Below are 25,554 nucleotides of genomic sequence, written 5' to 3'. Positions count from 1 at the left end.
ATTGAAGTTATTAAAATTGGCAATGAGGATACCAAGCTCTCACTCTTTGCAAATGATATGACGGTCTATTTAAAGTATCCTAGAGAATCAACTAAAAAGCTAGTGGAAATAATCAACAACTTTACCAAAGTTTCAGGATACAAAATAAACCCACATAAGTCATCAGCATTTCTATATCTTTTCAACACATCTCAACAGCAAGAATTAGAAAGAGAAATTTCATTTAAAATCACTCTAGACAATATAAAATACATAGGAATCTATCTCCCGAGACAAACATGGGAACTATATGAAAACAACTACGAAACACTCTCCACACCATTAAAACTAGATCTAAACAATTGGAAAAACATTGATTCCTCATGGGTGGGATGTGATAACTTAATAAAAATGATCATCCTATCCAAACTTATCTATCTATTTAGTGCCATACCCATGGAACTTCCAAAAAACTTTTTTTACCGAATTAGAGAAAACCATAACAAAGTTCATTTGGAAGAACAAAGGATCAAGGATATCCAGGGAAATAATGAAAAAAAAAATACATAGGAAAGTGGCCTTGCCGTCCCCGATCTCAAACTATATTACAAAGCAGTGGTCATCAAAACAATTTGGTACTGGCTAAGAGACAGAAAGGAGTATCAGTGGAATAGACTTGGGGTAAATGACCTCAGCAAGACAGTCTATGACAAACACAAAGACCCCTGTTTTTGGGACAAAAATCCACTATTTGATAAAAACTGCTGGGGAAATTAGAAGACAGTGTGGGTAAGATTAGGTTTGGATCAACAAATCACACCCTACACCAAGATAAATTCAGAATGGGTGAATGACTTGAATATAAAGAAGGAAACTATTAGTAAATTAGGTGAACACAGAATGGTATACATTTCAAATCTTTGAGAAGGGAAAGATTTTAAAACCAAGCAAGACTTATAAATAGTCACAAAATGTAAAAAAAATACTTTTGACTAAATCAAATTAAAAAGATTTTGTACAAACAAAACCAATGTAACTAAAATTAGAAGAGAAGCAACAAATTGGGAAACAATCTTCATAACATAAAGTTCTAACAAAGGTCTAATTACTCAAATTTATAAAGAGCTAAACCAATTGTAGAAAAAGTCAAGCCATTATCCAATTGAAAAATGGGCAAGGGACATGAATCGGCAATTTTCAGTTAAAGAAATCAAAACTATTCATAAGCACGTGAAAAATTGTTCTAAATCTCTTATAATCAGAGAGATGCAAATCAAAACAACTCTGAGGTATCACCTTACACCTAGCAGATTGGCCAACATGACAGCAAAGGAAAGTAATGAATGCTGGAGGGGATGTCGCAAAATTTGGGAAATTAATGCATTGCTGGTGGGGCTGTGAACTGATCCAACCATTCTGGAAGGTAATTTGGAACTATGTCCTAAGGGCACTAAAAGATTGTCTGCCCTTTGATCCCGCTATAGCACTTCTGGGTTTGTACCCCAAATAAGGAAAAAGACATGTACAAGAATATTCATAGCTGTGCTCTTAGTGCTGGCAAAAAAAAATGGAAAATGAGGGGATGCCCTTCAATTGGGGAACGGCTAAACAAATTGTGGTATATGTTGGTGATGGAATACTATTGTGCTAAAAGGAATAATAAAGTGCAGGAATTCCATGGAGACTGGAACGACCTCCAGGAAGTGATGCAGAGTGATAGGAGCAGAGCCAGGAGAACATTGTACACAGAGACTGAGACACTGTGGCACAATTGAATGTAATGGATTTCTCCATTAATGGTAATGCAATGTCCCTGAACAATCTGCAGGGATCTATGAGAAAAAACGGTATCCTTAGGCAGAAGACAAAGTGTGGGAGTAAAAACACGGAGGAAAGGCAACTGCTTGACTACAGTTGTTGAGGGGATATGATTGAGGAGAAATGCTAAATGAGCACCCTAAAGCAAATACCAACAGCAAGGAATAGGGTTCGGAGCAAGGGCACATGTGATACCCAGTGGAATCACACGTTGACTTGGGGAGGGTTGGTGGAAGGGGAGGTGAGGAAAAGAAAATGATCTCTGATTCCAATGAATAATGTATGAAAATGACCAAATAAAGTAATGTTTAAAAACTAAAAACTAAAAAAAAAAGAGAAATTGGATACAGACTATTAATGCCATGTTGGATTGCATAAATAGATGTTGGGGATGATTGAGAGATCCACAATCTTATTATCAGTGGGAAGGTAACAGGGTAGTTGAAAAAACATAATGTATACTTTTTTTAATCCTTCCCTATTAGCATTAGAATCCATGCTGTGCAATGGAGGTTAAATGAGTGGCCCAAGGTCATATATCTTTTAATTATTTGAGGTCAGATTTGATCCCAGAACTTCTGATCTCTAGGCCTGGCTCTCAATCCACTGAGCTACACAACTACCCCAACCACCAATTTCAGTCTTAAGAGAAGCATGTCCACTTCGAAGAATAAGGAGATAGCTGTCCTTCTGTACAATCAGATGGCACTTGGATTATTGTATTTGGTTCTAGATGACACAATTTACAAGTGGCAACAGTGAACTGGGGAATGTTCAGCCAGATTGGTGAGGGGTCTGGAGTCTCTGAAGATCAATTGAGGGAACTGCGTATTAGAAAACTGCCTGGGACTTCTAAGGAGTTGCAATAGGGGACTGCTAAAAAGTTTCAAGAAAGAAAGACTGCAACATTATCAAAGCAGGGATAATGAACGTTTATTGTATGCAGCACGCAAGATTTAAAGTTCTCCTCAAGAGAAACAATCTATTCTCCCCAATCCTCCCCAGAATGTGAACAGGGGAGTTAACCCGTTCTCAGGAGATCTTGGAATTGTTTATGCAGCCTTGAACTGAGATTTCTATGTTTTGGTGTACTCAGCAGGAATAGTATGTGTCAAACACCTGGGAAGAGGAATTTTTTCTCATGGGTTCCTGGAAGGTTCACTGCAATTCCCCATTTATTTTTAAGACATCAAATTCCTTTTGGTACAGGATCCCATTAATAGTTTTTTTTTGCAATTCAGCAAAACTAGTAATTAAAGCTTTTAGCAAACAAGGCAAGCATAAGCAGATAAACAAAATCACAAGTGCACCAACTACAAGAAGAGTCATATCATGAAATAAGGAGGAAAACAATCCTTTTTATGTTTCAATCCAATTATACAAAGAATATGCGATATGCTGTGGTTAGAGATCCTCCTGAAAGGATGAATCAATATTCTGAATTAATATACTGAGATTGTTAATATATTTGGTGATGTTTTCATGGTCCCATAATTCCTGTAATTGTAATTTAATTTTTTTCCAATGTTTTTGTGTCATTATTTACTCTTATATAGTAAGCAAAATGCAGTATATCTATAATCACATTTCATGTGTGTTTTCAATGACACATTCTACTTCATTTGTTAGATCAGTCATATTTTTCTGTAACATCATAATACTTTTGTAAAAACTTGTATCAATTTCTTTTTCTCTTTCTAATGCTGAGGTTACATTTGTAGCCAATGCTTTCAAATGATTGGCGTCATTCTCAAGAGAATATAAGTTAGATACTGATTGTGCTAAAGATACAGATTCTATTATAGTAGAAGCCAATGAAGAAACTAATGCTACTATGCCTAATGCAATACAAGTAATACATCGTTTATGGTGTGGTCTTATTTTTTGTTGTAATACATAAATAATTTGATCCCCTGGGCTACCATACCATGAATCTTTATGTTCAGTGGCAAAAAGGGCCATGCGTGGTCACTTAATGATTAAGACAGGCCCATCCACCTGTGATCCTACACAGTAACTGACCCTACAGTTGCTACAGGTTACATTCCAATATTCAAATATCTAACTCTTTTGCTTGTTATTTCAGTAATGTTCAGCTTCAGGATGATTATTTACTGTAGGTATAAAAGCATATCCCCCTGTTAGGCAAGTCTGAATGTCTAATGTAACACTTGTATTTACTGGTTTTTGGACTTTTCCATTATTAGAAACATTAACATAGTGATACATATTTACTTTATCCAATGCCAGGGCTGTCTTTCCATAATCAATCAAAATCTGTATGAAATTAGCAGAACGTAACCAATTAGCTCTGGGGGCATCACCCACAAAGGCAAGCTGTATCCTCCTATAAAACTATCATGAAATTTATAAGAATCCAGTTTCTTTCCAATACACCTTGTGTCGTTATGCCAAGATACCCAAATCATATTTTTCCAATGAATACATGGTGCCCTTTTAGATCTACACAATAGCAAGGGAGGAAACATATTAACAGTGTCTCTTTGTTCATATTCCATCACAGAAGGACAAATAGGTATTTCTTGTCCCCAAGTACCATCACAAGATTCCCCTAGCCAAACTAAATATTGCAGTTGGCTGTACCCTTTATATTTTACCCCTTTGTCTACACGATAAGATCCTATCCAGAAAGAGTCTGACAGGTCAGGATGACCATAATAATGCGCCTGCAGAGATCTGAGGGGCAGGCATTCAGGATGGTCTCGTGTGAGGCACACTGGGGGTGCCTCAACTAGTCCAGTCCAATTGAAAGACACAAACAATTATTGGCCTGATTATTGTCCTTAGCTTGTCTATCAAAATGGTAAATGCCAGTAATATCAGAATTAGTTTTTGTATATAAGATGACTTACGGTAAAGTGTGTCCCATGCCGACATACTCTACCCAAGGTGGTTGTTCCCAAAAAACCCATCTCTTTATTCCAGGAGCTGTACTTAAATTCTGGAATAGAAGTAGAAGAGTCAGTATCTTATTGAGACGTAGTCGAGTCTCCTTGTGAGGCTTCCGGAGTCCTCTTCTCGTCCTTCTCTTTATGGTCAGTCAGTCTCTTGAACTCAGCAGGAAGGGAGCCATACACTGTCTTTACCTGTGGAGCCACAAACAAAGCCTTGGCCTTGCAGGACCACTGGGTGAGGTCCTTGCCAGGATTGATCATCATCTTTCCATATGACAAATTTTTCTTCTGTAGCAGGGAATACAGTAGTAGTGGTACCTCAATTTCGTTCATAAGAAAATGCAGAGAAAACATTTTCAGCTCTGGATATATTATTGCAAGTAAAGATCAAATTATTTATAGTATATAAAGTTATTGCCGATCGTTGATGTGGGGTGCTGTCTCCCCCTTTTTGTTTTAAAAGAAACGTTTTTAGTATTTGATTACTATGCTCCACAATAGGTTGTCCTTGTGGAATGTATGGGATACCTGTGAGATGGTGTTGAATATCCCAAGTTTTACAAAAAAGAAAAAGTTGTTTGGAAGTATAAGCAGGTCCATTATCTGTTTTAAATGTTCTGGGGGGACCAGGCATCTGAAAAGTAAGCCCATAAAAACCCTGAATAAGTATCCACAGTGACATGGATATATTTAAGTCGTCCAAAGGACGGTTTGTGAGTCACATCCATTTGCCGTATATCTGTACTACTTAAGCCTCTGGGATTCACACCAATATACATTGGGGGATGGTTTGGAACACAATTAGGACACTTTTTAACAATACTCCTGGCTTGATCTTTAGTGAGTTGGAACATTTGGCCTAAAGCAGTACTATTTTGGTGAAATCTATGATGGATTCCTCAGCTAATTGCATATCAGTTAGATAACATTGAGCAATCAAAGCTTGATCTATGATATCATTTCCTTTAAAAATAGGTCCAGGTAAATTGGTATGACTGCGTACATGCATGGCATACACTGGATGTGTCCTTTGTCATATGACAGTTTGTAATTTACAGAATAACATTTGTACATTGCTTTGAGTAGATCTGATGACAGCTTGTTCTACACCTTGCAAAGACTGAAAAACATATTTAAAGTCCATTATGAGGTTGAAAGGCTCCTGAAATAACCAAAATTCTATCAAAACAGATGTTAATTCATTTTGTTGGGTAGAAGAAAAAGGAGTGGTAAAAATGACAGGTAGCTACCTTCCTTGTATACTCCTGCCTTATAACTAGCATTCGCATCAACATAAACATTAGGTCCTGATACTGGAAGATCTCTTAGAACACTAGGAAAAACAACAGGATGTTGGGACAAAAAAGAAAATTAACCTTGTGGAGTGTAGGTGGTAATAGTAATGGGGTATGCTAATAGTAAAGACTAAATATTTCTGTAGTATATCTTTAGCAATGGGTACCCAGATTTCATGAGGATACCATCCTAAACCTGAAACCACATATTCTATGCCTTTCCATATTAATTGAGCCATAAGACAATCCACAATTATAACTTTGTAAAGCCTTTCCCGATTTGCTTTTTAGATGTAACCCTTCAATGACTCTTTGTTTCTGAGTTATGGCTGGTACATAATTGCTCAGAATTTCCTTAATTTCAACTTCATTGCTAGCTCATTCATCCTTTTCATTTTTGCTTTTGGTAATTATGTTTTCCTCTTTCTTTAATGAAATTAACCAATGGGTCATCTATTTAGTTGTATTTTTATTTAAAAAAACAGATCCTAGATTTATTTAATTCTGCATTTTTTCTTTTGATTTTATTAAATTCTCTTTGGATTTTCAGGATTTTCTGTTTAATTGGACATTTCCTGATCTTTCCAGAGAACTGAAGTCAGTTGTATCCACAGACAGCCCTAGAGAGGTTAAGAGGCCCTAGATCACATTAGGTGTCAACTGCTACTCTGAAACTTTTTATGAGCCAGAGTTCTTCCTGTCCTGTGTAAACCTCAAAATTTCTTAGACTTATAAATGTTGGAAATGTCACCATTGGGAAATTTCATACTTGAAAAATTCCCTATTGATAGTGGGTCTTGGCTATTGGAATGTGAACCCCATTGGCATGGGAGTTTCCTCCTCTTCCCTTCTTAAGATTACTTTAGGACAGAAACCTTTTGCTGAACAATGGAAAGGACTTTGACCTATGCTTAAGCATAGAACAGGAATTTCTTTGAGTCATGATTGATTTTAGAATTGATACAATGGAGATACTTGGAATCAATCTCCACCCTATTCAGTCCTAACAGGATTGAGTAAGGGCTGCAGTCTAGACCAAAATTTAATTATTCCAATCTCTATCCTCCTCAGGTTAGCAGGATTTAGAAAGGGCTGTAGCAAAGGATCAAAGATTTAATTATTTGAAAATATGACCTTCAACAGACATGTGCAAAGCCAGAGACCTCTGGGTGGTCCTGGGTTAAGCTAGAGCCTCCATTGGCACAGGGAAATTGATGGACAGGTGATTGGGAGATGTGAGGACTGAGGGGAGGGAACTTGGAGGGTTTTCCTGAAGGATAGGAGGGTCTGAAGACTGGGGGTGATTGAGGAGTTTGTCGGAGTGGTTGCGGTGTGCTCTGAGAAGCTTGCGCTGAAGGAAGCTGAAGGTGGGGGCCCCGGAGACTGTTTCTCCATATTTGGTCACGTGAGTAATAGGGACTGATCTCCTTTCATTGCCCCAGCTATCTAAGGGCTTGGGCCTTTTGGCCCAGCCTAAACAGAAGGGGTATTCAAGCCCTATTCCCTTCTCTCCCCTTTCTCTCTCCCTCTATCTCTCTATCTCTAATTCCTTTCTTCCTCCTGTTTTTAATTAAAACTCCATAAAAGGTTGACGACTGACTTGAGTTTTCATTAAGGAATTACATAGCTGAATTCCTTGGCGACCTTAAATTAATATATATTAGTCTTTTAAAAGTGATTTCCTTGTCACACCTGGTAGTTCCACCTAGTGGACAGAAGGAGACCAATAGCAAGAGAGGAATATCTGAGGCCAGGGATGATTGAGCCAGCCTGATTTGCATCTGATCATAGAGGGGCAAATGTTGGAGTCCATCCTCACCCATGAAGGGATTGGGTTGGATGTGAACCTGTTTATGGGTCTCAGCACTGTTGCAGAGTCAGGCCAGGAATCCTGCTCAGTTAGTTCCCCAAGGCATCCCAAATCATTTTTGGAAGAGAAATGATCAGGGAGTCAAGTCCATTAAAACTGGATCCTGTTTGGCTCTGTGACCTTGAGCTAGTTACTTAACCCCCATTGCCTGGCCCTTTTGCTCTGGAAACAATACATAGTATTGATTCTAATGCAGAAGGTAAGGGTTAAAAAAAGAGTTGTTCTGTGATAGACAAGAGATAAAAGGGTACCTGAATGTTGCTGTAAGGAGAAAGGAAAATAGTCCCCACCTGATCAATGTAAGCCACTGAACATCCCCTGGCAGGGGCACAGAACCCATTATAACTCCACCAGTCCATGGAGACACGTCTCTTCTCCCACTCAAGTCTTCTCTTCTTTGGGCTAAGCATCTCTAGTGCCCTCAATTGGTCCTTCAATTAAATATGTGTGTGCTCTAGTCTCTTCTCTGCTCATGACTCTCTATTGCCTACAGACTATCCTTGAGTGTTCTTGGTCTGTCATTAAACCTTAGCCATTCACAAAAGGGCATCAGGCCTTTCAGATACTTCTGGCCATGCATTGTGTGCTCAGACAGCATGAGTCTACATTTGGTACTCAGACTCACACTCTGTACTTTCCTTCCTCTGAACCGTTGTTTGGGCTATTTTCAGGATTTATACAGAACTTCTATATATGTTCTCATTTGGTCCAATAACACTTGGACTGAGAGATTATTTTACCCATTTAACAGATCAGGAGACTGAGACACAGATAGGGACTTGCTAGTAAGACACACAGCCAGTAACATTTTGAGACAGAATTTGAACATAGGTCTTTCTCCCTCTTAGGCTACCACTAGTCACTATGTCATGTCAGGCACTGTATCCATTGATGCTGCCAAAACACCTTCCAAAAAGTCCTACCATGGCCTTCATGCCCAGGAGAATGCTCACTGTTCCTTCATATTCTCCCCCCACTACAAAAGGTAGCTAGCTGACCTCAGATTTGTCACTGTCCTGGCCAGTGTCACTTGGCTTTACTGGATACAAATGGGAGGCTCACTCTTCCTCACATTAAACTTCCCAATGGAGACCCAGGGATGGAGTGCAAGCTCTACCAAAATAACAAGGAGAAAGGTCAAGGAAGCTGAAATATTTCTAACTTATGACTATCAATTTGGAAATTATTTTTAAGACAGCTGGCCATGGATGACCCAGGACAGAGGCCTGACGATCCTCATGCATGTGCCCCAGAGATTGCTCTGGCATACATATCTCTCTCAGTGGCAAGGCCTTACTTCCAACTAGAGATAAGGAAAGGGCTCTCCTTGGGCCATGAAGACTCTGGGAAAATTATTCCCCATTAGTTTAGATTCCCAGCATAAAACTATATCTGAGCTTGAAGATCACCTTCAACATTCTCATTCTTATCTTATAGGGTAGGAAACACCTAAGGAAAAGGGAGAGGCCAAAGCAGGGAATTCCAGAATCTTCTGTAAAGGGTAGGAACTACTTCCTGTGGACAAATCATGTCCTAGGCACCAGAGATGTTATTGTGGGTTTGAAATCTCCAGACTTGAACCAGGTCTGACCTGACTCCCAGCCTGAGGCTCTTCCTTTTGTTCCCTGATACTAACTGATCTATTTCCACTCTCTGCCTTTCCTTTTATTTTCTCTTCAGAATTAAAGTAATGTTTCCCTTTATGAGCACAGTCTCCCTGTGGCCTGTCCCTAGTCTATCCACACCAACCTCTCCCAATATCCTTATCAAGCTGTCAAGGTAAGGAACACTGGCTCCCGAAAGCCCAGGCCAAGGAATCATAAACTCTTGGTGGTTCTGCCAAGCTATAAAGGCCTCAAATCCAAGCCCAGGTGCTGGATGAAGGGGTCTGTCATCCCCAGTCCTGCTTGCCTCAGCCCAGAAAGACTGAGCACCCGGGGCTTGGACTCCATGTGAATGTCTTTGTCAGTCACAGGAACTGAAGTTGAACTTTTCCTAAGGCCTGGAGGAGATGAGATCTGCACGAGAGAAAGGGGGGAGCTTTGCTATTGAAATCACAGGTTCTTGGTGTCTGGCCTCCAGCCTGCCAAGGTCTTAGACAGGCCACTTCCAAACCACTTATTTGGTTATAAGGTAAGAAAAAGAACCAACACAGTCATTTTCTGTCTATTCTCTGCACAGCGCCAGTGTCCAAACCTACCATTGTCACCTCCAACATTACTGCAGTGGAGACCAAGGACTTCTCATTGACATGCCAGGCTACAGGTCAAATTCACGCTTACCAGTGGTTCATAAACGGAGTTGCCCCAGCTGGTAGCAGGATACAGCTGTCGCCAGATAAGAGGACACTCACTCTCAGCAGGCTCACAAGAAGAGATAACAAAGGGCCATATGAGTGTGAAATCCAGAATCCATTTTATAGCAATAGGAGTGATCCATTCACACTGGATGTTGCCTGTAAGTATATTGCTTCTTCCTATATGTTGCATGCTTATAGCCTGGTGGTGTGTTCCCAGAGGCCAGGCTAATTCAGTCCCTTCTCTGAGAACTAAAGAGCTAGGCTCTGAGGTTCCCAAACCCCTTCATCTTTAGGGAGCCCAGATTGGCCTTGTCATGTGTTCTGGTGGAGGGTGGCCATCCAGGGTGCTGAACTGGAGAAAGACCTAAGATCTTCCAAATTCAGATCCAAACTGTAAAAGTAGAAGAGGAGCTGTGAATTTCCCAGCTCAAAGGAGCATCACAGTGGTCCCTGGTAATGGGTTACAGACTAGGAGATGCCCTTCTTTTCTGCCATAATCTAAATATGGAATCCTTCTTTTTCCCCCAGATGGCCCAGATATTGCCACAATTGACCGTATAAGCGATCAGTTCGCAACGGGGATAAATGTTACCTTGAGCTGTGTTGCTGATTCTAACCCACCAGCACAATTCACTTGGTTACAGAATGGACAATCTCTCAGCAACTCAGCCTCATTTTCTATTATTACATCCCTGAATCATATCGGAAACTATACCTGTATTGCAACTAACTCATTTACTGGCTTGACGCGCACTGCAAACAAGACTCTTATGATCTATGGTGAGTAGCTTGATTGGGCCACCAACTTTGTGTTGGGCTCTCTCTTTCCCTGGCAGAAATAAACATGGAGAGAAATAGACATAAGTGACATTCTGCCTCTGTGGTCCCATGGCACAATGCATTGTGGTAGAAGGAACCTTCTACTCAGAATCATGAAACTTGGATTTAATCATTCCTCCTCTGTCTATTATCTGTGTGGTAAGTGTGTCTCCTCCTTTCACATCCTCAGCTTCTTCATCTGGAAAAGTGAATAATATTTGCTCTGTATATAATAGGATTTTATGTGGGGAAAGTACTTTTTACATGTTAGGCACAAAAACATGTGAATTGTCATCATCATCCTTGTTATTGATATTGTATTATTCTCTTCTGTTCTAGTAGCATACAATCTTCTTTTTCTCCCAACTTCTAGGACTGCAGGTTCAATGACTGCTCCATAATCTTTCCTTCCATCCCTTTCCCTTGGTGCTATGGACCCACAGAATATTTTTAATTCTTGGTTGGAAAATAAGCTATGGTCATGCAACAGGGCTGGCCTTGATCCTGTTTGGCAGGGATATTCTGGAGATAGAAAGGAGGATGTAAACTTTGTCTCCTTTCACACACAGAGATTCACCATTGCACCTATATTTTTCCTCTTTGTGGCATAAAAAGTCACATGGAAGTATGGCTGCTATGAAACCTGATTCTTATCCATGTAAAGGGATGATTGGCTTTAGCCTCCAGTAACTGGGTCCACAGTAGAATTCCTGATGCCCAATTAATTCACTGGTCTGACTTTCCTATGTATCAATGACAAAACCTTCAGTCTCATAATCACACTAATGGGCAGCAGGTTCATAGAGAGATCATCTCTGGCCTTAGTTTCCTTTTATTTCATGCAATTTTATTGTTACAAACCTTAGGGGTATCCCAACTTCCTCTCCTAGACTATGGGGATGTTCTGAATGGAGAGCAGCGGGGAGAGATAGAATTGTGAAGTGGGGAAGTGACCTTGGGGAAGTCAGACACCAACAGCATATACTTTAGAGGAGGGATGATTTTTGATTCGCCTCAATCTGTACATGAGGATGCCTAAAGCTCACATTTTAAATTATCATATAATTATCTGTTTGTCATTTTCTTTTGTTAACTATTTTCCAATTACCTTTTCCCCTGGTTCATGCAGCACCTGGGAATGTTGCATGCTATGTATTTGACACCTGTGGTTGAAAAGAGCTTTTTCTTAATTTATTTTTTTTCCAATTAACTAAAATCTATTTTCTGTCCCCCTTCTACCTTCTACCACTAATGAAAACTAAAATCTTTGGGACAGGTATGAGTTGTGCCTGCCTGTAGCCATGAAGAAAGACTCAGAGACAGTGCTTAAAAAGCCTTAATGTGTGCTCCTCTGATTCTAGTAGAGAGAGAGAAAGAGTAAACTACATATTTCCTCAATCTTTTATTGGAGGATCAAGGAATGGGGAATGGGAGGTAGCTAATGATCATGTAACATGGCATAAGAGTTAACATTGGCTCAACTGACAACGATTAGATCAAGGAGGAGGAGTTTATTCAAACATGTGACCTGGTATGGAATCTGGTCTGACAAGGGGGGAACTAGGACCCTGTGGCAGCCTACCCAGGAATTCTTCTGACTTTTGGACTGTAGATTTGGAGAGTGGTCAGAATTAATCCAGTACCTATTAAATACAATGATCAAGAACTACTTGCCCATGAATCTGGTATATAAGAATATAGGTTGCACTATTGATATATTAATAATTGTTTCAAGATTAAAATACACCTATGATGCCACATGGACAATCAAGGAAAACAAATTCTGATGCTCAAAAAATATCTGTTGCAACATACACCCTGACTGCATCCCATTTCTGAAGTGAGGCAGCTGATTTAATAGGAAGTCTGTAGGTTTTTGTAGAAAGTGAGTAACCCATTATCATGGGTTTTCTGCAATCCTTGTTAGCCATGCATTGATCAGAGGTCCCAAGTTTTTCAAAGTTCTTTGACTTCGGAACACTGTAGTTATTGTATAAATCACCCTCTTGGTTCTACTCACTTCATTCTGCATTAATTCAGAGAAATCTGAAGTTTCTGTTTTTGAACTCATTCTGTTCAGTGTTTCTTTGAGTGACTTGGGATCAAATGGAATAATATCTGTAAAGAGCTTGGTAAATCATGACCATTAATGTTCTACTAATTCTTTTTTCCTTAATTTTTCTTTTGTATTTTTATTGTTGTACAAAACACTCCATTTGGGACATTGTAGTAAGAGCACATTTATACGTAACCAAATTCCAAAATAAAACCACAAATATACTAATATGAAGGGAAACTCCAATAGTTTTTTCTCTGGAAGTGGATAACATTCCCTGTCATAAATCTTTCAGGATTGTCCCCGATTATTACATTACTGAGAGTAGCCAAGTTTTCACAGATGATCCTTGTACAATATTGCTGTTACTGTGTATAGTTCTTCCAGATTTGAACCCAGGACCTCCCATCTCTAGTCCTAGTTCTCAATGCACTGAGCTACCCAGCTGCCCCTTGTTTATCGTTTCTTTTTTTATTAATTTAATTTTTTTTGGTTACAATAATCTCTTTATTTCCCTCCCTCCCCTCTACCTACCCTTCCCACAGCTGATGTGCAATTTCATTGGGTCTTACTTGTGTCCTTGATCAGAACCTATTTCCATGTTGTTGTTTGCACAAGGATGTTAATTTAGAGTCTACATCCCCAACCATATCCCTTCATCCCATGTATTCAAGCAGTTGTTTTTCTTGGGTGTTTTTACTCCCATAGTGTTTCCTCTGAATGTGGATAGTGTTTTTTTCTCGTAGATTCCTCCAAGTTGTTCAGAATCATTGTTGACTGTTCTTTAATGCCCTTTGGGCATAGTTCCAAATTGCCCTCTAGAATGGTTGGATCAATTCACAACTCCATCAGCAATGCATTAATGCCCCAACTTTGCCACACCCCCACCAGCATTCATTACTTTGCTTTGCTGTCATATGAGCCAATCTGCTAGGTGTGAGTTGATAACTCAGAGTTGTTTTGATTTGCATTTCTCTGATTGTAAGTGATATAGAAAACTTTTCCATGTGCTTAATAATAGTTTTAATTTCTTCATATGGAAGATGCTTACTCATGTTCCTTGCCCATTTATCAATTGGAGAATGGCTTGATTTTTTGTACAATTGATTTAGCTCTTTATAAATTTGAGTAATTAGTCCTTTGTCAGAGGTTTTTGTAATGAAGATTTTTTCCCAATTTGTTGCTTCCATTATAATTTTGGATACATAAGTTTTGTTTGTACAAAAACTTTTTAACTTAATGTAATCAAAATTATTAAATTATTGATTTTACATTTTGTGATTTTTTCTAGCTCTTACTTGGTTTTAATGTCTTTCCTTTCCCAAAAATCTGACAAATATACTATTCTGTGTGCACCTAATTTACTTATAGTTTCCTTCTTTATATTCAGGTCATTCACCCATTCTGAGTTTACCTTGGTGTAGAGTGTGAGATGTTGATCTAAACCTAATCTCTCCCATACAGTCTTCCAATTTTGCCAGCAGTTTTTATCAAATAGTGGGTTTTGGTCCCCAAAACTGGGACCTTTGGACTTATCATAGACTGTCTTGCTGAGGTCATTTACCCCTAGTCTATTCCATTGATCCTACTTTCTGTCTCTTAGCCAGTACCAACTTGTTTTGATGACCCCTGCTTTATAATATAGTTTTAGATCTACGACTGCAAGTGCTCCTTTCTTTGCATTTTTTTTTCATGATTTCCCTGGATATCTTTGATCTTTTGTTCTTCCAAATGAATTTTATGTTTTTTTTCTAACTCAGTAAAATTTTTTTTGGGGTATGGAACTAAATAAGTAAATTAATTTGGGCAGGATTGTCATTTTGATTATGTTAGCTTATCCTACCCATGAGCAACCAATGATTTTCCAATTGTTTAGATCTATTTTTAATTGTGTGGAGAGTGTGTTTTAGTTGTGTTCATAAAGTTCCTGTGTTTATCTCAGCAGATAGATTCCTAAATGTTTTATATTGTCTAAGGTGATTTTAAATGGTATTTCTCTTTCTAATTCTTGCTGCTGAGATGTGTTGGAGATATATAGAGAAATGTTGATGACTTATGTGGGTTTATTTTGTATCCTGCAACTTTGGTAAAGTTGTTGATTATTTCAACTAGCTTTTTGGTTGATTCTCTAGGATACTTAAGGTAGACCATCATATCATCTGCAAAGAGTGATAGCTTGGTCTCCTCATTGCCAATTTTAATACCTTCAATTTCTTTTTCTTCTCTAATTGCTACTGTTAGTGTTTCTAGTATCATGTTAAATAATAGAGGTGATAATGGGCATCCATGTTTCACTCCTGATCTTATTGGGAATGCTTCTAGTTTATCTCCATTGCAGATGATGTTGCTGATGATTTTAGATCTATACTGTTTTTTATTTTTAGGAAAGGCCCTTCTATCCTATACTTTCTAGTGTTTTCAATAGAAATGGGTGCTGTATTTTATCAAAGGCTTTTTCTGCATCTTTTGAGATAACCATGTGATTTTTATTGGTTTGCTTGTTAACATGGTCAGTTATGTGGATGGTTTTTGTTACCATGAAAATGTGGGTTCAAGACTGTGAATTGCCAAAACTGTAGAAATAATTTTAGTGTCTTGATTTTATATCAAAAATAAGTTGTTGCCATGGGAAAAACCCCAAATATGAAATACCCAAGTCAATTGGGTTTTATAGAGATTTTAATTAAAATGAATGAAGGAATTAAGGGAAAGGAGAGACAGAGTAAGAGGAAATAGTAGGAAAAGGCCTAGGGCCTAGGCCAAATGGCCTAGGCCTTTCTCTTTAAAAGAGAAAACTAAGTCAGTCTTTTATCCACTCACCACAAGATTTTGTTTCAAGCAAGATTCCAACTAAGTTCAGAGACCCAGCTACTCCAACAAGTCTGAGATCCAACTAACTCCTAAGTTGAGAGAACCAACTCCTTTTAAAGAAAAATTTCTCTTATGTCAGCTCCCCTAAATTTTCACATCTACTAATCACAGTAGATGCTTTCCACAGGACTTACCATTCTTAATTCACATATTCTTTTGTTATCACCTTCTCTGAGTAGACTAAAACTTCACACCTCTTTTGTTATGCTTTCCTTTTGTAAGTTGCTTGACCTTTTACTGATTAATTTAACCTTTATAGGAACTTAGTACCTTTTTGTATTAGATCTAAAAATAGACCTAGCTTAAGGTTTTGGACTCACTGTAAGTATGAATTAGGGACTTTTTCATTGTTCCAGTAAGGAGTTTTACAACTTTATCTTCCCCTAAAGTATGCCTAAGTATGGGTGGAGTAATGTTAAAATTCCCAGTACATTCCTGATCAAGTACCTCCATTTTTAAATGGGGAATAGCCTTAACCAAATGTTCCAAGGTAGAGTCTGAGCAGTTTTAAGATTCATATTTTCCTAATATTGAACCATTCTTGCATTCCTGGTATGAATCCTACATGGTCATAGTGAATAACCCTTGTGATGACTGGTTGGAGTATTTTTGCTAGGATCCTATTTAAGAGTTTTGCATCTATATTCATTAGCGAGATTCATCTATATGTTTCTTTCTCTGTTTTTGACTTGCCTGTTTTTGGGATCAGTACCATATTTGTGTCGTAAAATGAATTTGGTAGAACTCCTTCTTTGCTTATTCTGCCAAATAGTTTGTATAATATTGGGATACATTGTTTTTTGAATGTTTGATAGAATTCATTTGTGAATCCTTCTGGACCTGGGGATTTTACTTAGGAAATTATTTGATGGCTTGTTCAATATTTTTCTGATGTGGGGTTGTCTAGGTAACCAATTTCTTCCTCTGTTAGTCTAGGTAATTTATATTTTTCTAAGTATTTATCCATATCACCTAGATTGCCATATTTGCTGCCATATAACTGGGCATAATGATTCTTTTAATGATTGCCTTAATTTCCTCTTCATTAGAGGTGAGGTCTCCCTTTTCATCTTGGATACTGTCAATTTGGTTTTCTTCTTTCCTTTTTTAAATTAGATGGTCTAGTACTTTGTGTATTTTGTTTTTTCAAAGTATCAGCTTCTAGTCTTATTTATTAAATCAACAGTTCTTTGACTTTCAATTTTACTAATTTCTCCTTTGATTTTTAGGATCTCTAATTTAGTCTTCATCTGAGGATTTTTAATTTGTTCACTTTCTAGTTTTTTTTAATGTGCATGCCCAATTCATTGACCTCTGCCCTCCCTAATTTGTTAATATATGTACTCAAGGATATAAATTTCCCCCTGAGTACTGCTTTGGCTGCATCCCATAGGTTTTGAAAGGATGTCTTATCATTGTCATTTTCTTCAATGAAATTAATTGTTTCTATGATTTGTTCTTTGACTAACCAGTTTTGGAGACTCGTATTGTTTAATTTCCAATTAATTTTTGATTTACCTCTCCATGTACCCTTACTAATTATTATTTTCATTGCATTGTGATCTGAGAAGGTTGCATTTATTATTTCTGCTCTTTTGTACTTGTTCGCAATGTTTTTGTGCCCTAATACATAGTCAATTTTTGTGAATGTATCATGTGCTGTTGAAAAGAATGTGTATTCCTTTTTGCCCCCATTTATTTTTCTCCATATATCAACTAACTATAATTTTTCTAGGATTTCATTCACTTTTCTTACCTCTTTCTCATTTATTTTTTGTTTTGATTTATCTAGTTCAGATAGAGGAAGGTTCAGGTCTCCCACTAGTATAGTTTTCCTATCTATTTCATCCTTGAGCTCCACTAGTTTCTCTTTTAGAAATTTGGATACTATGCCATTTGGTGCATATATGTTGAGTACTGATATTTCCTCGTTGTCTATACTGCCTTTCATCTGGATGTAATTACCTTCCCTATCTCTTTTAACTAGATTTATTTTTGCTTTGGCTTTGTCAGATATCATGATTGCGACTCCTGCCTTCTTTTTATCAGTTGATGCCCAATAGATTTGGCTCCATCCTCTTACTTTCACCCTATGCGTATCTATCTTCCTCATGTGTGTTTCTTGTAGACAGCATATGGTAGGGTTTTGGATTCTAATCCACTCTACTATTTGCTTGTGTTTTATGGATTTGTTCATTCCATTCACATTCAGAGTTATGATTACCAGATATGTATTTCCCAACATTTTGCTTTCTACTTCTAGTTCTGCTTTTTCTTCGTTCACTATTTCCTTCTATAATCTACTTTTAATCAGCCCTCCTAGTTTCCACCCTTATTTCACTACCCTTTCTACCCCATCCCTTCTTATTTCCCTCCTTATTTTTTGAAGTCTTTTAAAACTACCTCCCAACCCTCTCCATCCCTTATACTGCTTCCCTCCCCACCAGTCCATTTTGTAATATAAGAGATAATCTGTGTAAATATTTCTGGTTGTGGTAACTGGATATTCTGGCTTGTGACTAGAGAACTGCTACTAGGGGACACCTGAGGTTGCCTAGTTATAATGGAGATAGATGAGAGATAAGGCTAGAGAGATAGATACTGCTAGAGGGGATTACTCTGGAGCTGCCTAAAGATCACTAAAGGCTAATAAATCAAACTATTTTCTACTCTCCACCCTTCACCTCCCAGTCTTCCACCTGAAGCCCTCCTGCTACCCTTTCCCCTCCCCTGGTCTTAGTCAGCCACCTTCTAAATAACCCAGGGGAACTATGCGATTTCAGAGAAATATTCTTTATTCTTCTTTTCTCAGGTAAAGGGTTTATTGGTAACAAACAGAATGTGGATTGAGGTGAGAGGGATGAAGTTTGTCCCTAACCTACAAGGAGAATTAAGAAGGGTTTAGGAAATGTCAGTCTAGTCACAATTGTGACACAGAGACAGCCAGAGAGATGGAAGATAACTGTTAAATCTTCCTTCTCCAGTCAGATAATCTCTGCTTGAGTAATTCAAGTCCAGACTCTTTCAAAAAACCACAAAGGTCTTTCTCTCTGCCTAAGTCAGGAAAAGCCAGGCTCTCTTGATCAGGAATCCAGAGAAGAGATTTCTGTCTCGGTCAGTCACTCCCAGAGAGAACCCCAAAGTCCCAGTTTCTCTCCTCTGTCCAGGCTCCCAACTGCCTCCTCCTGGGAACATTCCTTTTGGAATCTTCACCTTGATTTTGCAGATCATGTCCCCAGGTTGATCTGCATGCTTGGCTTGTCCTGCAAATCCTCTCTTTCTTCATGCCTCTTCCACAATCCCCCCTTTTATTCTCCAAAAAAATCAACTTGCATTTTTCAATGATACTTACACTTATTAATTCTATCTATCTATTCTTCACCCTGTGCTATCTTAAGTATTCCCTTAGCCACCCCCAGATAAAAAAATCCTAACTTAACTATTCTATCTACATAGATGTTAAGCTAAGAATCGTATAGGAAAATGGTTTAGGTAAGGGATTTACGTGAATATAGTTTCACATAACAAATCCTGTAACATTTGTCAAATCAATCCAACAATTTCACTAACATTAAGAAAATGCAAATGTCCTAATTCCTAATGTCTATACAGTCACTAAGAAAAGTTTACTATCATTAACAAATGCTAACCTACAATCATAATGCAATGTAAATTCTATACTTCAGAATTTCTATGTCTACTTTCCTAAGACTTAAACAAATTCACTAGGCTGTCACTAATGTTAGTAGTTAGAATATTAATAAATTACTCAAATAAAGTTAGCTCATTAGTCAATAGTAATTTACATGTGTACATAGGATCCATGCACATTGACATATGTACATCATACTATATTTCTGTGCAAACTCATGCAGAAAAGAAATCTTTGAATTTTCCACAGAAATTTGTATCAATGTGTCTTTTGTTATGCCACTATGCATGTTATGTACTTACCCATTCTATGAGATATCTTACTAAAGTGTATTCTATGTAGGATGTGTGCATATATGTGCATATATGTGAGGTAACATGTATTATGCATTCTTACATACCCTCATGATCAAAAGTTCCAAAATTCCAAAGTTCCAAAGTCCTACCATGTCCTTTAACGATGTTTGCATAAAATCTTTCTTACTCTCTGGTCCTCTGTCTGGTCTGCATGCCAGTTGCCATCTTCCAGTCTTGATTGAAGATGTGGTCTTCAAATCAGGATCCACTGGAACAATCAATCAGGAACCCAGAACACACGAACAAACCACAAACATGTATGCATGTGACATTTTTATGTGTGTGCAAATAAGAGTGAAAAGTATATTTGCATGGAAGTAAGTTGAAATCTTCATGAATGTTTGTCAGAATTTATCAATCTTTATGTCTGCAGGTAAGATTTACATGTATTCTCTTCGTGCATGGAGGTAAGCTTTGCATATGTATATCTTCGTGAAAAGCAAGTAAGGTCTACATATGTTTTTTCACAGATGGGTGTGACCATTATGCATAGGTTCTCAGGATTTTGTTAAAAATAGTGATTTCAAGTTTGCTAATTCTTGTTGTTTCACTTTTCACTAGAAGATTTATTGAATGATTACTGTACTTAGTTCTTGGCAGAGACTTTGTATAGAAATATATCGAGGCTTTTTCTAAGGCTTCTAATGCTATTCTTTTGGCTGCAACACTGGCTGCATTTGCTCCAGGGGTGCTATCACTTTATCATGTTAACATATGTAGGACTCTCTTGTCTGTATTCTGGTGGCAAGTAGTCATGTCCTTTCATGTGTTGTCAGTAGGGACGGTCATTGCTTATTGATTATATTCCCAGAGCTAATCAACATTATGGGTGTGATGCAATTTCACATGTGAAGTATGGAACTATGGATCTCTTTGATCAACCTTTATAGATGTTGGGATTGTCATTATGACCTTAGTTGGTCTGATCCATCTTGATTCTGTAGGAGATTCTCTATTAAGGTTCTTGACATATACCTTATCACCTGGTTTTATCTCATGCAATGAAAAATCTAGTGGTATTCTTTGCCCAAGCAAACCCAGTTTCCTTAGTTCTTCAATCCTATGTTGTATCTGTTTTAAGTATTCATGAAGAACACATTCCCCTCTTAAGATGGACAAGTAAGGTGGTCTTACTGTCCTACCATGCCAAAGTGGCTGACCATGTAGCATTTCAAAAGGTGATATAATGCAGGTCAGTCCTAAGCCTGGTTCTAATATTGAACAAATCAAGAGGCAAAACATCTGTCCATTTTAAATGTGTTTCTGAACAGAGTTTGCCTATTTATGTTCTCAGTTCTTTGTTCATACGCTTGACCTGCCTGGAACCTTGGGGTCGATATACTGAATGGTAATTGCACTTAATCCCTAAATTCTTGTAGATTACTTTTAGAATCTGGGAAGTAAAGTGAGACCCCTTGTCCGAATCTATGGTATCAGGAATGCCATGTCTAGGTATAATCTCCTTTAATAGAAATCTCACTACCGTAGCAGTGTCACTTTTCTTGGATGGACATGCCTCAACCCATCTAGTCAATTTATCCATAATCACCAATGCATATTTGTATCCCTTGTCTCTAGGCATGTTGATATAATCAATTTGAATACACTGAAAAAGCATATAGCTGAGTGGTCTGCTTCCCAATGCAGCACTCTTAAAATGTCCTTGATTATATCTCTTGCATGTTTCACATGCCTGACAAGTTCTAATGGTATTTTTTGTAATTCCTGGTGCTGTCCAATATCTCTTTATGGTATCCAGAATCCCTTGCACTCCATAATGTCCTTCTGCATGACTTACAGTGCATAGATGTTGATATAACTTTTTAGGGAGAATAGGTTTACCCCCTTGAGCAATCCAGACACCCTTGATTAGTTTAGTACCTAGCTAATCTTTCCATGACTGCATCTCTTCTCCATCCTAGGCTTCAGTGAGATCATGCCATTTGATCAGAGAGAAATTCAGCACATGGTGAGGATCGAACCTAGCAGCATACTTTGATGTTGTGCCTGCTCAGTCATTCCCTAGGGGTATTCTGTCCTTCCCATGAGTGTGTGCCTTAAAATGGATTATGGCCACCTCTTTAGGAAAGTCTACAGCACTTATGATATGATCTATCAGATTGTGATATGCAATTGGTTTCCCAGCTGAAGTTTTATGCCCTCTGTTTTACCATATGTATGATGACCAATGCACCGTGGAGAAAGCATATTGTGAATCCAGAAAAATATTAGCTCTTTTCCCTCTAGCTAATTCTAGGGCCATGATCCTCCCTAAGCGCCGACATGCCTTGGCAGTGATGCATGCCAAAGAGTTTTGTCATTGTCAACAACTGCTGCCCCTGTGAATTTTCTCCCATCACGAACATAAGAGGATTCATCCATGTATAACTCTATTTCTGGATCCATAAGAGGTGTATCTTTAAGGCATTCATTTGGCCTATGCATGAGTTCCACTATCTGATCCCAATCATGCAATACTTCTCCATCCATTGGCAAATCAGGGATCAGAGTTTCTGGGTTCGATGGTGCATATCTATGAATTGTGATGTTATAATTGCCTAACAAAATGACTTCATACTGGGATATTCTTGCATCGGTGAATGAATGCATATTCTGCGACCATAACAGTTTTTCAATTTGATGTGCGGAATACACATGCAATTTACATCCTAGTACTATATCATATGACTTCTTGACCATTAGAGCTGTAGCTACTAAGCTCCTGAGGCAATGAACCATTCCTTGTGCAACCGTGTCAAGGATAGGACTGTAAAATGCAATAGCCCTCAGATTTAACCCAAAATACTGTGCTAATATTCCAGAAGCAACACCTTTTGCTTCATGGACATACAAGTGGAATTCTTTCATATAATCAAGTATTCCCAAAATTGGAACTGATAAAATAGCTCCTCTCAACTGTGACAAAGCATGTAAATGTTCTTTATTTAATTGCAATGGTTCTTTAATATCTTTCTTTGTCATATCAATCAAGCACTTGGAAATATGAGAATATCCTACTATGTACTGCCTTGAGAAACCAGCAACCGCCAGAAAAGCTCTTAAGTTCTTTCTTAGTTCTAGGGGTGCCTAGCTTCTGTATGTCTGCCCTCCTTTTATTAGATATTTTCCTGGTGTCCCCCTCCAGGACTAATCCTAAATATTCAACTGTTGGTAGGACCCATTGAATCTTCTTTTTAGAAACTTTATGTCCCCTCTTATAAGGTTCTATCAATAATTTCTTTGAATCTTCCAAACATGTTTTAGGGTCAGGAGATGCTAGCAACAAATCATCCACATAGTGTATCAATCTGCTATGTTTGAAAGTTATGGTAGCTAGATCTCTCTGCAACAGTTGACAAAATATTGAAGCAGACTCGCAACATCCTTGCACTAATCTTGCATAGCACAGCTGGGTTTGTCTCCATTGGAAAGCAAAAATATTTTGAGAATCAAGGTGCAATAGTATAGTGAAGCAAGCGTTGCTCAGGTCCAACACTGTGTACCACCTAGACTCTGCAGGTATTTGAGTTGTGATATTGTCTGGAGATGGTGTTATAGTGTGTTTTTTTTTCATATAAAATTATTCACAGCCCTTAAATCCATCACAAATCTCCAGGCAGGAGTTCCATCTTCATTTAGCTTATTCTTTTTAATAGCTAATATTGGGTAAATGTATTCAGATACCATAGGTCTCAATATACCTTGCTCAAGCAAACTATTTATGATAGGTGTTATCTCTTCTCTCGCTTCTCTACTCAATTTGTATTGTGGTATCTTAGATGGTATTCCTTCCCTGACCTCAATCCTAACAGGAGTAATAGATTTAATCTAACTCATATCATTTTGATATTTTGCAAACACCCCTTGTGGTATATCTGTGGGTATGTCACACATAGAAGTTACAACTTGAATCTTTTCAGGTTCTTCTTCAAGTTGTTCTAATAGTGATAGTGCTTCAGTGAATTGCTGGATAGATGCAATTAAATCTCCCCAGATTTTTCTGTCTGGGGTCTGTCATCCCCAGTCCTACTTGCCTCAGCCCAGAAAGACTGATCACCCAGGGCTTGGGCTCCATGTGAATGTCTTTGTCAGCCACAGGAACTGAAGCTGAACTTTTCCTAAGGCCTGGAGGAGTTGTGATCTGCACCAGAGAAAGGGGTGTCCTTGCCATTGAAATCACAGGTTTTTGGTCTCTGGCCTCCTGCCTTGCCAAGGTCTTAAACAGGCCACTTCCAAACCACTTATTTGGTTATAAGGTAAGAAAAAGAACCAACACAGTCATTTTCTGTCTATTCTCTGCACAGCGCCACTGTCCAAACCTACCATTCTCACCTCCAACAATACTGAAGTGGAGACCAAAGACTTCTCATTGACCTGCAATGCTACAGGTCAAATTCACGCTTACCAGTGGTTCATAAACGGAGTTGCCCCAGCTGGTCGCAGGATACAGCTGTCGCCAGATAGGAGGACACTCACTCTCCGCAGTCTCACAAGAAGCGTTAACAAAGGGCCCTATGTGTGTGAAATCGAGAACCCATTTTATCGCATTAGGAGTGATCCATTCACACTGGATGTTGCCTGTGAGTAAATTTGTTCTTCCTATATGGTGCCTGCTTATAGCTTGGTGGTGTGTTCCTAGAGGCCAGGCTAATTCCATCCCTCCTCAGAGAGCTAAGGAGCTAGGCTCTGAGGCTCCCAACCCCTTTCATCTTTAGGGAGCCCAAATTGGCCTTGTCATGTGTTCTGGTGGAGGGTGGCCATCCAGGGTGCTGAACTGGAGCAAGCCCTAAGATCTTCCAAGTTCATATCCACACTGGAAAAGTAGAAGATGAGTTGTGAATTTCCCAGCTCAAAGGAGGATCAGGGAGACACAGTGGTTCTTGGTGATGGGTTATAGACTAGGAGATGCCCCCTTATTTCTGCCATAATCTCAATATGGAATCCTTCTCTTTCTTCCAGATGGCCCAGATATCGCCACAATTGTACATTCAGCCGATGAGTACCCTACTGGGGCAAATATTACCTTGAGCTGTGTTGCTGATTCTAACCCTGCAGCACAATTCAATTGGTTACACAATGGACAACCAGTCAGCAACTCAGCCACATTTTCTATTATTGCATCCCTGAGTGATGCTGGCACTTATACCTGTACTGCATCTAACTCATTCACTGGTTTGACTCGTACTGCAACCAAGAATATTATAATCTATGGTGAGTATCTGGATTGGGCCCCCAACTTTGTGTGGGGCTCTCTCTTTCCCTGGCATGACAGAAATAGACAAAAGTGACACTCTCCCTCCACCCTGGTCCCATGGCACAGTGCATTGTGGTAGAAAGAGCCCTGAGCTCAGAATCATAAAACTTGGATAGAATCCTTTCTTTTCTGTCTACTCTCTGTGTAGTAAATGACTCCTCCTTTTGAGGCCTCAGTTTCTTTATCTAGAAAAATGAATTACATTTTCTCTGTATATAATAGCATTCTATGAGTAAAGGTCCTTTTTATATGGTAGGTATAAAAAGCATGTGAGTTGTCTTCATCATCCTTGTTATTGATATTGTATTATTCTCTTCTGTCCTAGTGATATACAACCTTCTTCATCTCCCAAATTCTAGGACCGCAGGTT

At 38.5% G+C, this 25,554-nt stretch overlaps 1 protein-coding gene across 1 annotated transcript in view; it reads left to right on the top strand.

Annotated features, from left to right (window-relative positions):
• The window catches only part of LOC103092368 (uncharacterized), a 1,666,349-nt gene that overhangs the window by 1,259,241 nt on the left and 381,554 nt on the right, over positions 1-25,554 (top strand). The window contains exons 86-89 of the mRNA XM_056825346.1: positions 10,059-10,334; positions 10,705-10,956; positions 24,235-24,510; positions 24,890-25,141. Of these exons, the coding sequence (XP_056681324.1) occupies positions 10,059-10,334; positions 10,705-10,956; positions 24,235-24,510; positions 24,890-25,141 (1,056 nt within the window). The remainder of the gene's footprint in view (positions 1-10,058; positions 10,335-10,704; positions 10,957-24,234; positions 24,511-24,889; positions 25,142-25,554) is intronic.

This window comes from Monodelphis domestica, chromosome 4 (genome assembly GCF_027887165.1).
Source record: "Monodelphis domestica isolate mMonDom1 chromosome 4, mMonDom1.pri, whole genome shotgun sequence".
Classification (NCBI taxonomy): domain Eukaryota; kingdom Metazoa; phylum Chordata; class Mammalia; order Didelphimorphia; family Didelphidae; genus Monodelphis; species Monodelphis domestica.
This window is presented reverse-complemented; position numbering and strand designations above follow the sequence as displayed.